General features: G+C 41.7%; 1 protein-coding gene across 1 annotated transcript in view; it reads left to right on the top strand.

Annotated features, from left to right (window-relative positions):
* The window catches only part of CLVS1 (clavesin 1), a gene marked incomplete at its 5' end in the record, with an annotated part of 218964 nt that overhangs the window by 181671 nt on the left and 22807 nt on the right, over nucleotides 1-14486 (top strand). Inside the window, 2 exons of the mRNA XM_080694467.1 lie at nucleotides 4423-4533; nucleotides 8777-9012. Coding sequence (XP_080550593.1) covers nucleotides 4423-4533; nucleotides 8777-9012 — 347 coding nt within the window. The remainder of the gene's footprint in view (nucleotides 1-4422; nucleotides 4534-8776; nucleotides 9013-14486) is intronic.

The raw sequence follows: 14486 nt of genomic DNA, 5'->3' as shown, positions 1-14486 counted from the left end.
GAGGAGCACAGAGGAAGCCTGATGAAGGTGGTTGTGTGCTTGGACACTGTATTGGTTAGTTTGCATATGATAAGCACACTCCTGGGCTGGTCAACTGTTCTCTCTGGGCAGCCTAATTGGGACAGCAAGGCCTGGTCAAGAAGGCCCCAGCTTTCTAATCATCAAACATGAAAAGTAGAAAACATGTTTACTACTACACTAATTGATTTTTGAATGCAAAATTAGACTTTCATCCCTGGAATAAGCTCATTTGGTCATAGTATATACTTTCTTTTATAGAATTTATTGCTAAAGTCTATTTGCTAATAGTTTCTGAGAAATTTTTTCATCTATATTCACAAAGATTATTGGTCTATAATTTTTGGGGGGCGTGTGGTATTGGGGTTCCTGGAAACCCTTCTACCTCCGGGCTACACTCCCAGACCTATTTTATATTTTTATTTGGAAACAGGGTCTCTTAGGCCAGCGAGGCTGGCTTCGAACCTGCGCAATCCTCCTGTCTCCGCTTCCCAAGCATGGGTATTACAATCGTGTGCCACCCCCCCTGGCTATAATTTTACTTTTTATTATTATTCTTTTGTTTTATTTGGGTATCAGCTTTGTATGTTAACCGGAAAGTGTTCATTCTAGTTTCTGGAAGAGATTGTATAGAATTGCTATTAATTCTTGAAAAGTTGTCAGAATCCTCTAGCTAAAATATAATTCTCTGAGACTGAGGATTTACCTGTGGTAGCTCTTTGAGATGCACATTTAATTTTCTTAGTAGTTACAGGACTGCTCCAATTATCTTATTCATATTGAGTGAGTTGTGATAGCAGAGCCTAGGTAATCATTAGTGTAATTCATCAATCCTTTTTTCTTTCACGAGGCACATAGTACTTTGCCATTTCCTGACCTCTGAAAGTCAGACAAATGTGTGGCCTATAAAATGGGACATGGCACTTGGAAGCATGACACGTCAGGGTTCAACTTTAAGAGCTAAGGTGTGACTTTTCTGTGCAGCTTTCCTGAGCTGTGACCAGGAGCTGCCCTGGATTGGGGAGACTGCATTTCTGACATAGGACAATTCCAATAGGATCCAACATTTTGTGTGAGCAAGAAATCATTCTTGGTAGTTTAAACAATAAGAATACACAATTTTATGTTATTTGAATATTTATATAGTTCATCCTCAGTGATGAAAAATAGTAGCAATGTGTTTTAGTAGTGAAATAATAGGTGATTTTTTTCTGTTTTATATTTTCATATTTTGAAAATGATGGTTTTATCTGTTTTTTTTTTTTACTTTTCTAGAATGTATTTTACTTTGACAGTAGGGACACAAAGTTAATTAATAGTAAACTGGGGATATAGATGAATTTCATGATTTAATGTTTATAATTTGAAGTGATCTTATATTTTACTGATAAATTATAAAATGTACAGAAGCTATACAATTTTCTTGAACTTAGAGTACATTTTGGTACATACTCTTTGGTAACTAAGTACTCTAAAATTAAAGAAAATATTACAGTGTCACTGAATCAAGGCCCATCATCTTGAAAGAGGTCTGCCCTCCCCCTGAAATTCCCCTCCATGAACGTGATGGACCCCCTTGGGGTCCTGAAAAACTTTGTGTGTCTGACAGCTCCCCCTCTATCTGAAGTTTGCCAATGTGGTCAGGTGACGGTGACCAACAATGAGGAGCATCATCATAAGAAGGCCGCACTTGCTAACTTTTTTCCCCTCTCTTCTCCACAACAACACACCCATGAAAGTACACACACATCAATATTAGCAACATGGCCAGGCCCATTTGGAAATATGTAGAGCATTTGCACATTGCCCTTATTAGGCAGAAGGATATTTCATTTGAATTTTATAGGAAGGATCTGGAAAAAAAATTCTTTTCCTCTCACCCCAGCCCAGAACTCCAAGGCACAGGATTACATGTGTCTGTTTGCACATACTCACCAACTGGCTTGAATGAAGGCAATAACAACCCAGACCTTCTGGGAGACTCATTGGACAGGGATGGCCCAGGGAGAACTTAAAAATCTCTCCTCTATAATTTTCTTTCAATTTCCCCTGACACAAATAGGAGACAGTTTTTGATGTCTTTGAGGTTTCATGGACGAAGCCCAAGTGCCTCTAGATAGTTTTTAAAGGTTAATATTTTTTGTGATTTTTGCCTTCTGTCTCCTGAGTATTATTTGAGGGTTTTTTCCCCCCACTTTGCTAACCTAGAAGTGTAAAGCACAATTGACGATCAGTAGAAATAAAATATTTATTGGTCTTACTAAACAAAATTGTAAAGCCTTAACCTTGTAAATAAATGCTTTCTTCTTCATTTTATTTTTCTATAGCCACTCAGAACTCACATTTATTTTGTGAGATAGTGAATTATATTTCTGAATAAGAGGTTAAGAGGGGCCAAAGAGAGAGACTACAGTGCTACAGTATAGCACTTAGTACAATGGAAAAACTTTTGGGAATGCTGTCTATTTCTTTCTCTCTCTCTCTCTCTCTCTCTCTCTCTCTCTCTCTCTCTCTCTCTCTCTCTCTCTCCTCTTTAAGGAATCAAAGGATTTTAGATCCTGAACTGTGTATTAAGAAGACAGCATTTGAAAACTTTTATACTTCTGAAATTAGATTTTGAATAATAAGAGATTATGACAAATGTACAAATGAGTCTAAATTATCTTTACCCCATAATTTGGTGAAGTGATATGTGTGTGTGTATATATATATATATATATATATATATATATATATATGTCACTATCACGCTGAACTACATTATGATGTGAGACAACAGTGTAGCAATAAAAGTACATTTTTAAATAAATACATTTGATATTAAAAATAAATAAATATGATAAAAATACAAACCCTTAAAACAATGTTCGTTTACTGAAATTGTCTAGGTTAACCTTCAAAATATTTAATTCTTTTTCACACTGTAAAATGTCTAGATAGAGGCAAAATTTATTTTTAAAATGTTCAAATGTCAACCCTTTAGCACATTTCTACGTACTCATGTTGGAAACTAGGTCTTGGTGTGGAAGATATCTAGGGATCCTGTAAGCTCAAAGAGTTCTGGAAAAAAAACCACCATAATAACCCTCTTTTCTTGTTCCTAAAAAAGACCCACGAGAGGCACTTCATACGCCCACAGGGAGCAGCTCGCTGCTGAACTGCCGGCTCCCCCTGCTTTCATCTTACCCCACTAACACTTTAAAAAGATGTTTGTTGCATTGAAACTGATTGACAGCAAAGTTGGCAACTCACATCACATTTAGATGTTCCTTCTTTTTTAATGCCATTAGCCAAGATAAACCGAATCTGCTTAAAGCCACTCATTAGGATTTCAGGGCCTGGTCTTTTGGGACTAGAGTAGATTTTACAGCCAAGGTCCCTGTCCTGTGGATCTAATTAGCACCAAGAGCCATTTCCCAGCTTTTAAATTGCAAGTTTCTGCCCTGATCTAGATTCTCAAATTGGAATCATTTTTTAAATGCTCTATTCCCTGATATTTACAAAATAATTTGATATGCCATAAAGGATGCCTCTATGGCTCAGTTAGGGAGATCAACTAGCCCCTTGATCAAGTATCTTTTTTCCCCTGGGACCTACAAGTGATCCCACGAGTAACTAAGGAGATAGTGCCTGAGCCTGTTTGATAGCAAACTTTTTTAGACTTTGGTCAATTCAGGCAGCCTCGTCGCCTCAGATTCTTTGACATTCTTTTGCAGCATCTTCCTAAACACCCAGCCAGGCAGTTCAACTATTTTCACAATCATATAGTAGCTTGGAGAGGGTGGGAGGAGGGGAGCAGAGACTGAGGAGAGAGAGCCAATGGGAGCTGAAGCCTTGGTTACCTAGTGAGAAGAAGGATTCAGACCACCCTGCTATCCAGGCCACACATTTTTTTTTTTTTGTGGTGGTACTGGGGTTCCTGGAAGCCCTTCTCCTCTGGGCTATACTCCCAGACCTATTTTATACTTTTTTAAAAATTTTATTTGGAAACAGGGTCTCTTAAGCCAGCGTGGCTGACTTCGAACCTGCCTGATCCTCCTGTCTCCGCCTCCCAAGCGGGAGGATTACAAGTGTGCACCACCACGCCCGGTGGCCACACATGCTTCTATACACATAGACTGTCATAACATTGTTATTTGGGAATACAAAAAAAACCAAAACCAGACTTGGCTTCTGTGCCAGTTTTCAAGTTTTCAAGTTGTGGAGTCAAAGAGGGAAGTGGAGGCAAGAGTAATAAAGGAAGCTGTAACAGCTAGGAATTGTGTGTATTCTTATCCTTTATCTGCCAGAAAGCTAGCGCTTCAACCAGAGAGAAGAAACGGGTTGTCCTTGGGGTCATGGTCCTGCTGACCCTTCTTGGCTGAAGTGCTTATTAATTCATGTGCATTTCTCTTTTCTTCTCAGGACAGCTTTCCTGCCCGCTTTGGAGGAGTCCATTTTGTCAACCAGCCCTGGTACATTCATGCCCTGTACACGCTCATCAAGCCATTCCTTAAAGACAAGACCAGGAAACGGGTAATGGAAACAAATATGTGGCTTGAGGCAGCTTTTCTGTTGCTGTGACCAAAATACTGGACAAGAACAATAGAGAGGAGGAAAGATTGATTTGGGCTCTCGTTTCAGGAGTCCATAGTTGACTGGCTCCAAAGCAGGCTTCATGGTGGTACGGCCTGTGGCAGAGGGACAGCTCATCTCAGGGCTGCCGGAAAGCAAGAGGGACGGGAAGCGACCAGGGGCAGACCTGCTTCCTCCAGCCACACCCCACCCGCCTAAATTACCACACAGAAAATCCATTCATGCTACTAACCCTTCAGCCTTCAGTGCACTTATAAAGTGATGAGACTAGAGCTCTGGTTGAATTTATTTCACCGCTGAACATTTTTGCATTGCCAACCCCTGAGTCTTTCAGGGAACTCCTGTGTCCAAACCATAACAGGTGTCATATGAATTCTAAACAGGAGTGCCAGGGACATTCTCCCTCTCCCTTTTTCACTGCATTTATTTCTGAAACTCTGAGAAGTTCAGCCTCAGCTGGAGTTTTCAAATGGCCTGGATTAAATCAATAATTCAGTAGGACTGGGTTATTTTGAGAATCCCAGGGAAGAACCAAAGGCAACTTTGAAGATGTACAAATACCAGAGGCCCATTTAACTGTAAGTGCTTATGAGAGATAATGGGTCAAGCCACTTCCCATTTATGGAATATTTTAATAGCATTTTGTCCTATAAATGTATTATTATTATGAGGAATGTTTTCATTCTATTTCCTCTCATGGCTCTTGGGTGGAAACTGCCAGCTGCATTACCTGTAAGCTGGAAAAGTACTCTTCACCGGAAATAAGAATGTTCTAATAAAGAAAGCTCTTAAAATCTTAATTACATCAGTTGACATTTGGGAAGGCAGACTCTTTCACCAGAGCTGGGCCATGGGATTCAGTTTGAGCCTGCCTGCCTGCCTGACTTTCTTCCTTCTTACCAGGGATTGAATTCAGAGGCATTCTACCTCTGAGCGGCACACCCAGCCCTTTAAAAGCTCTTATGCTGAAACAGGCCTTGATAAGTTGCTGAGGCTGTCCTCAAACGTGAGATCCTTCTGTCTCAGCTTCCCAAGTACTAGGATTACAGGTGTGCACCACCATGCCTGGCATAGGACTTGGCCTCTGATTAGTTGAGCAACCTAGCAGTTCTTAACTACTTTGAATCTCAGTTTCCTTGTTTATAAAACAGAAACATTAGCACCTGTATCTCTGAGTTGTTGGAGTAATTTACTGAGATGGTGTATGAGAGTATGTAGCACACCATTCAGTGCAGAGATTCAGTGATGTCTGTTTCTTTTTGCTATTTGGTTCCTCCCCCACCCCAGGTTTACTGAGGTATACTTTACAAATAAATACTTTGTATACTTAAAGGTATACAATGCAAAACACAGGCACACACACACACACACACACACACACACACACACACACAGTAGAATGAGTACAAGGTGATTAGTACATCCAGTACCTCACATAATTATGTCTTGTTTTTGTTCTTCACTCTTCTTTTCTTTCCTTCTTTCTTTGTTCTTTCTTTATATTTTCTTTTCTCTTGTGCTTTTTTTCTTTTATTGTGGGGGAGTGTGGATGCTGAGAACATTTAAGGTCCACTCCATTAGCCAATTTCAAGTACTACAGCACAGTATTATTAACCACAGTTACTGTGTTGCACATTAGGTCCTCAGAGCTTACTCATCCTGCACAGCTGGACCAGAGCAACCCTCCACTACAACCTTGCCCTCCTGCAGCCCCAGCCCCTGGTGCCAACCTCCCTCCCTGCTGCTAAGTTCAGTTGTTTTATCTATCTATCTATCTATCTATCTATCTATCTATCTATCTATCTATCTATCATCTATCTATCTATCTATTTTTATTTTGCGGTACTGGGGATAGAACTCAGGGCATTCTATCTCTGAACTACACCCCCAGCTCTATTTTTTTTTATTCTTTATTTTTGAAACAAGGTCTCGCTAAGTTGTGGCGGGCCTTACTAAGTAGCTGAGGCTGTCTGTGAACCACAATCCTCTGGTCTCAGCCCCCAAATGCTGGGATTACAAGCATGAGCCACCACGCCCAGCTGAGTTCAGTTGTTTTTTATTCCAAATGTAAGTGAGATCATGAAATATTTCTCTCTCGGTGCTGGCTTAAATCACTTAATATAAAGTACTTCAGAATTATCTATATTATCAAAGGTGGAGGATATCCATTTTAAAGGCTGAGTAATATATTCCACTGTGTGTGTATCACATTTTAAAAAATATATTCGTCATCTGTTGACATATATTTGAGGTTCCCATATCTCAGCTATTATAAACAATATTGAAATGTTTTCTTTTAGGCGTTTTAATTTTACCTGCCTTATGGATAGAAGCACTTGTCCTCAGGGGAAGCTGGCTAGGTCATTATTACACCTTTCCAATATCCCTATGCCTAAGAGACCCAACACGAGGGGAGAGCTCTGAGTGTTCATGGGGAACAGATGATGTGCGGGTTCTAACTCTTAGACCTAGAGTGATTCTGGGTCCTTAGAGAACATTGCAATAGATTATGGGAAGGATGAGACCCCTATTCTCAAACATCTATGAAACTATAAGCTAGAACTCACCAGCATCTGGAGGCAGAGACATTCTGAGACATTTCACATCTGTCCAGGGCTCAGGATAGTGATATGAACACAGGTGCCTTGCACTATTTGCAGTATGGCTTCAGGTTTCCCTGTGCCTTCATCTTCTGCCCTGGATGGAGCCAGTGAAAATTCTTCCCATGACAGACACTTGCTGCTGTGCCAGTGAAGGGCTTTCTAGAGCGTTAGGCCCAGAACAGAATGAGGCAGATGCAGGGTCCAGCCTTCTCCTTCTGTGTTCCTTCATTCCAAAGGGTTCCTGAGAGGAAGGGTCATTTCTGATAGCAATCTTTGTCCTTTGAAACTTGGATGTGTCAGGTGCATGGGTACGAACATTTACTCTAAACACCAGGGACATTAGTTAACTTCAAACACTACAGCATCATCTAAGGAGTTTTATAAAATCCAGAATTTCTTCAAAATAATCCTTATTAAAATTTGGCTATGCCCAACTATAATGTCAGAAAATGCACATCATTTTCTGAAGTGCTCCAGTATTCCCTAAATATTAGCACTTGGCTTTTTTTCTCCTTTATCTTTAAATGATGCCCTTGCAGAAGTTAAAATGAGTACAATAGAACAAGGTAGCAAGTATATATTGCTGAGGTTTTGCATTTAAGTATTTTTAAAATTACATTTAAATTTCATCATGGCTAACTATATATGTGTTTATATGTGTGCATCCATGGTGTATAATTGATGATTTTATATTTCTGTGAATCTTATTTACTATATTTAATTATTATGTCTAAAAATAATTTGTCTAAAAATAATTGTACTTTGGGGCTCTCTTTTCTCCCTTGTTTGACTATTTTCTATCATTATCTGTTGTTTGCTTGGAACATGCATACTTTTTCAGGTAGTAGCCCTCAGGGTAAACAAAAATGGAAAACTTCTGCAAAAATATCCTGCAATGTCTTTTCAGATCACAGTTTTTAGTTCCACTGAGTCAGAATGGACTGAGCTTCTACCTTGTGTCTATACCACTACCCTAGGAGCTAAGGAGCTTAATAAAGGAGTTAGATAATATCATCTCTTTCCCCAGGTATTTTCTCCCCTTATGGAAGAAGGGAATAAATGGAAATAGAAAAAATATAGAAGTCGGCAGATATTGAAGAGCTCATTGGAGGTTGGGCAAGGAAAACAAGAATGGACAGGTAGTTACTGGGCCAGACTTGAATTTGTTGCCTGGTCCTTGCTGAGAAAGATGAGGTAGGATGGAGGCGGTACCAAGGGCCAGAGGGCTCAGCTGGGATGACAGAGCAGTCCAGGGATCCACGTGATGGATGGTCAGTGCTTCACTCTCTTATTATCAGAAAGGATAATGAGGGAATAACTGTATATATAAATTTGGGCAGTGGCCAAATAATACCCAATCTGTTCACAAACTTCATTTTTTATGACTTTTAATTCAGTCCCTTTTCTGAGCAATAAATTAACATTTTATAATGGCTAAGCTACAGGCACAGAATGAACGCCTCTTTAAACACCATGATTACTAGCAGCACATCCAATTTGTCATTGCTAAGTGGTATATTAGATTAAATACTTGGTTGTGTTTCAGATTTTTTTATTGGTAATCATTTTTCTCTTTTCAGATTTTCCTGCATGGGAACAACTTAAATAGCCTTCACCAGCTGATCCACCCTGAGTTTTTACCCTCTGAGTTTGGGGGAACCCTTCCTCCTTATGACATGGGAACTTGGGCCCGGACGTTACTCGGTCCTGACTACAGTGATGAAAATGACTATACTCACACTTCCTATAACGCAATGCACGTGAAACATACATCCTCCAATCTGGAGAGAGAATGCTCACCTAAGCCAATGAAAAGGTAAGGCCTGGACCAGCAGCCTCACAGCAGAGGTCAGTGAGGTCTCCGATTTAAGCCTGTTGTAGATTAAGTAACTGAAGTGCACAGAACTGAGTACAATAAAATTGCAATACATTCTTGGCTGATTTGACTAGAACTGAAAGCAAATGGGGCTTGGCTGGCCCAGAAATATAGTTGTCCCCATTGTATTAAAGGAGTGATTGAAAGCTAGGACTTAGCTCCTGTGCTCATCACTGCCCTGGCCACTTGGGAGTCTGTTAACACACACAGATGAAATGGTGTGCCTTTGAGATACTCTAGATGGCAAAGAAACTTGCTAGTAAACAACCCTATCCCTCATTTGGCTGGAACCAAATAAGCATTTACTTGGCTGCAATAATGGTTAGGGATGAGGGTCATAAATATGAATAGGACTTGGAAGGTATGCCTCTGGAAAACCTTTCAATGACGACTTTCTGAACAGATTCATAAAGTGATTGGCACATGACCCAGGCTCTGGAGGAGGAAGATCAGCAATGCTTATGTAGAAAGGAAGCTGGCATGCCAAGCAGAGGGGACAGACTGGCATGGTGGCTCACAGTGATGGGCAGTCTGGTGTGGCGAACAGCAATGCAAAAGTAAGAGGTGGGCATGGATACCAAGTCTAGCTCCAAAGAGAGCTGGGTCAGCTGGTCAAGTGTGTGGCATGCTGTGTTCACGAGAGGACTGTGAAGGGGATTGCTTTTTAATTTTTATTTTCTGCTGTGCTGGGGATTAAACCCAGGGCCTCACACATGCTAAGCAAGCACTCTACCACTGAGTTACACCCCAAGACCAAAGATTGCTTTTTATTTGTTTTAAGAGTTTTTAAGTCAATATACAACTAATATGGCCACTCTCTCATTGTAAAATCAAAACATTATTTTTAAGGCCAATATCCCCTTCAGTCATTATTTCCAATCCTAATTCTATTCTCTCCCTAAGGTGACTAGCCTGAAGTAGGTTTTTCCTTTCTGTTTTCCTTATGTTACATGAATTTGTGCATACCCCCCAAAATATCTAATGGTGGGGTTTAGTCCGCCAAGATAGCTTAATAGAGTGCTACAGACCAGGTGACTTAAACAACACAAAGAGATTTTTCTCACAGTTCTGGGGGATCCAAGTGTGGGCAGGATTTGCTTCTCTGAGGCCTCTTCCCTTGGCTGGCACATGATGTCCTTCTTCACCCAGCGTCATTCCCTGGCCTTCTTCCTGCGGTCGTCTGTGTCCTAATCTCTTCTTCTTTACAAGGACATCAGTCCTGTTTGATTAAGGTCCACTATATTGACCTACTTTCACCTTAATCACCTTCTTAAAGATGCTATTTCCAAATAGAGTTACATCAGAGGGACTAGGTGTAAAGGCTCTAACGTATGAACAAAGCAGGAAGGAGGACCACATAATTCAGACCATAACATTGTCATATAATATTTTTCTATCTCAGTACAATCTGGACATAGCTCACGTTGTTTGTTTTCATTTTTTTAATTTTGTTTGTGGTGCTGGGAATTGAACCAAGGAGTATCCTACCTCTAAGCTACATCCACAGCCCTATTTTATTTTTTATTTTTAAACAGGGCCTTGCTAAGTTGCTGAGGGCCTTAGTACTGAGGCTGACCTTGAGCATGTAAGCCTCCTGGCTCAGCCTCCTAAGCACTGGGATTACAAGGCTGTGCCATCGTGCCATGCACATAGCTCACATTGGTACTGGTACATAGGATTCTAGAACAATGAAGGACCAGTTTAGCCATTTCCTTATTGGTGAACTGTGGGTTGTTTGTGAGGATTTTCCCTCTTCCAAACAAGGCTCCACAGATGTCCTTTGTGTCTCCCCATCGTTCTGGGGGGTTCCTGTGGGTAGACTCTGAGCCCTGTGGTTGCTGGGTACATTTAATTTTCAGTGACACTGCCTAGACCCGGTGATACTCTCACCAGCAGTGTCTGAGATCTCTTTTCCCTGACCCTTCAAAACCCTCAAAACACAAAAATCAGGTATCACCAGATTTTAATTTAATCAAAATCTCGATTTTGATTAAATCAAAGTCTCGATTTTGACATGGGAAAATGCCATGTCAGTTTCATTTTCATCTGTATTTCCTCTCCAGGCATAGTGAAGTAAGCAGAGAAATAATATACTCAGGTTTGCATTTTACAAGAACCATTGTATTAGCAGGGAAGTAGTTTGTGAGCTAGAGACTGGTAACTGTTCGGAGCTCAGGTGGGAGGATGAGGGTCAGAATTAATGCCAAGCAGAAGAAGACGAACTCTTTTCTGGAGAAGTTTCGACAGGGGAAGGACAAGCATCTTGAAGTCTCCTTGGGGAGACTGCCCATATCTGTCCATGTCTTGAGCCAAAATAGAGCATGCAGGATGGGAATCCCCATACTCCCTGTCCAGCTATGAATACTGCACTCAAGTGTGTGACAAGCCTTTGAAAACTCATGTAGTCCTAAGGTTGATAGTCAATATGCTCAATGAAGTGTTGGTCATTGTGGCTGAAAGGCTGACTGTGTCTCTCCAGGAGAGGGACTGATCTTACTGTTGCGGGTGACACTTGGTTCCCAGTTCTAACCTACTTTCAGTCCAGATGTCAGGACAGTGTCCTAAGTCCCTTGACCTCCACTCTTTTTTTTTTTTTTTTTTTTTTTTTTGCGGTACTGGGGATGGACCCCAGGGGCATTCTCCCTTTGACTGACACCCCCCGCCCTAATTTTTTATTATTTATTTTTGAAACAGGGTCTCACAGAGTTGTAAAGGGCCTCACTAAGTAGCTGAGGCTGTCCGCGAACCGTGATCCTCCAGTCTTCCCTTCCCAAATGCTGAGATTACAGACACGCGCCACCACGCTCGGCTGACCTCCACTCATTCTTAGCCTTCACCACAAAGGTGGTATGAGTATTCCCATTTCACAAATGAGGGAACTGGGAATCAAAGAGATGAATGGGCCACCCAAGGTCACACAGTAAGTAAAGGCAGGCTGGCTCTCTGCTCTGCATTTACACCTGCTATAAGATGTGGCATGCTGTCTGCTCTTCCTGATACTTCCTATCCTTTCTCCCAAAATCCTCCATGGTAGGGACAATGGCACTTCACAAGGTCTGTTACTACATATCTCTAGACATATTGGGATAAGACTATCATACCTCATATATGTTTGACTCTCCAAGCTGAGGGGCATAAGATAAGAACTTGCCACTCTTTCCCCAGGTGACCAGTCACTGTATTACCTCTCTTTTGAGTGCCCACGCATGTCCTGGATTCAAATTCTCCCTGTGAGCTGATGTTGAAGGTCAGAGGAGGTAATAGCTCTACTATTAGGTCATATGTTCTGGAGGAAAAAGATGGTGTCCAACTCCTATTCACGTGACCCCTCCCCAGGAATCCAGCTCAGTGTCCCAACATGCCGGAGGCACACAGCAGACCCAGTGCTCACTCACTGAATATGTGAGTGTTGAATGAAAGTCGTGACCTCCAAAACCCATCCGTGGTGCACTAAGCCAGTTGCTTCAACCTATTGGTCACCTCCCAAAGGGAAAGGGTTGATTTCCTTTGTCTTTAACAAGGTTCCCGTGGATCCTGCTCATAGAAGCTTATATCATAATACGGGAGAAGAGACACACCCACAAATAACCACAGTAGGGGCAGAACAGGGAAGGTGGCATAAAGGAGAAGAAGCATGCCTCAGGGTTCAGACACAGCATTGCTCATTTCAGCCAAGGAGATGCGCTGAGGAACTTTCTTGGAGGAAGGTGTAGCTGGCCTGGGGTTTGGAGAACAAATGTATTTCCTTAGATATGGGAGTAAAAATATGAGACCAGCTGGCCAGGGAAGCTAGCAACTGCGTACCTCTTATTTCCCCATCTGAACTTCCAAGGCATCCTGCTCACTCCTGCTGCTCTTGTTGGAATGTCCCTGAACCTGCACCTGGGACTTCAGGCAGCAGCAAATGGTCAGGGACACCAGAGAGAAGAAATCACCCCAGCTGTTGGTGCTGTTGGCCTCGGGCAACTCACAGATGATGAAAGAGAACAGTCACCATTCACAGTATCTTTTTGACCCCTCAGAACCCACAGGGATATGGGGAAGTTAGAAACAGAATTACAGGAGACCTTCAAGGTCATCTCTCCCTGTTTTCCACCTGATAGGCCGCTCTTTGCCCAGCTCAGGCTTCAGGCGGCCCCGGTGCATACTGTCCAGACAGCCAGGCAGCATCTGGGGCAGAGTGTTCCCTGCTGCTGGCCATGTTAGAGAGGGTCTTGGTATTGTGAGCAAGATGGCATTGCAGGAGCATTGTAATTTCCAGTGAACAGAGTCGCCCATTCTCCTAACCACTGCCATAGTTCCCAGCATGCACTAGATCCACCTGGAGTCAAATGGGCTTTTGTGGATTATCCTTGGGACCTAATCACTTTTTTTTTTTTTTTTTTGGTGGTGCGGGGGTTCCTGGAAGCCCTTCTACCTCCGGGCTACACTCCCAGACCTATTTTTACATTTTTATTTGGAAACAGGGTCTCCTAAGCCAGCGCACGCGGCTGGCTTCGAACCTGCGTGATCCTCCTGTCTCTGCCTCCCAAGCGCGGGGATTACAAGCGTGCGCCACCACGCCCGGCCCCTAATCACTTTTTAAGATGTGGATTCTGAGCACAATTGCTCACGGAGTGCTAAGTGGTTCTCTCAAACCATATTTTTCAGTACACATGTAGAGTAAAATACAAGACGCTCCAAACTCTCATTGAATGAGTGCTTCTAACAAAGCTCTTATTTTTCTCCAATAATTATGGTTCACCCCATAAGCAACACACACACACACACACACATATATACACACAACAAAAACCCAGCTTAAATATTTGCTTAGATGAAATTTTCTCTAAGTAGATTATTTCAGTGTTGTTCTCTTTATGATGAGAAAATAAACTTTTGAGGTATGTGACATTCTATGCTCCAATATTAAACAAACTGGAAATTTTTTTGTGTGTGTGGTACCAAGGGTTGGAACCCAGGGGCATTCTACCTCCGAGCTACACCACCAGTCCTATTTTTTAGTCTTTTTATTTTTGAAACAGGTTCTCACTGAATTGCGAAGGGCCTCACTAAGTGGCTGAGGCTGTCTGCGAACAGCAATCCTCTGGTCTCCACCTCCCGAATGCTGGGATTATAAGCGTGTGCCACCATGCCCGGCTGGAATTTTGTATTTTGAAGTTCTTATTTTTAAAATATTTATTATAAGTTTATTTCTTTGCTCCTGGGCCATTGACAGGTCTTACTGATCTTAAAGGTATATGTGCAAAGCATCCCATTTCCTCTGATCTAATTCACTACTTGAATATCTTTCAGGCTTGGAGAGGAGGTAGCCAAATTTGTTAAAATTGTTCAGCAAAGAACACTTTGCATCAGTTTTGATTATTTTGTTGCAAATAAGAGAAAACCTCAAATGAACTGCCTTAAATAAGAAG

The sequence above is a fragment of the Muscardinus avellanarius genome (assembly GCF_963383645.1).
Source record: "Muscardinus avellanarius genome assembly, chromosome: 4".
Taxonomy (NCBI): domain Eukaryota; kingdom Metazoa; phylum Chordata; class Mammalia; order Rodentia; family Gliridae; genus Muscardinus; species Muscardinus avellanarius.
This window is presented reverse-complemented; position numbering and strand designations above follow the sequence as displayed.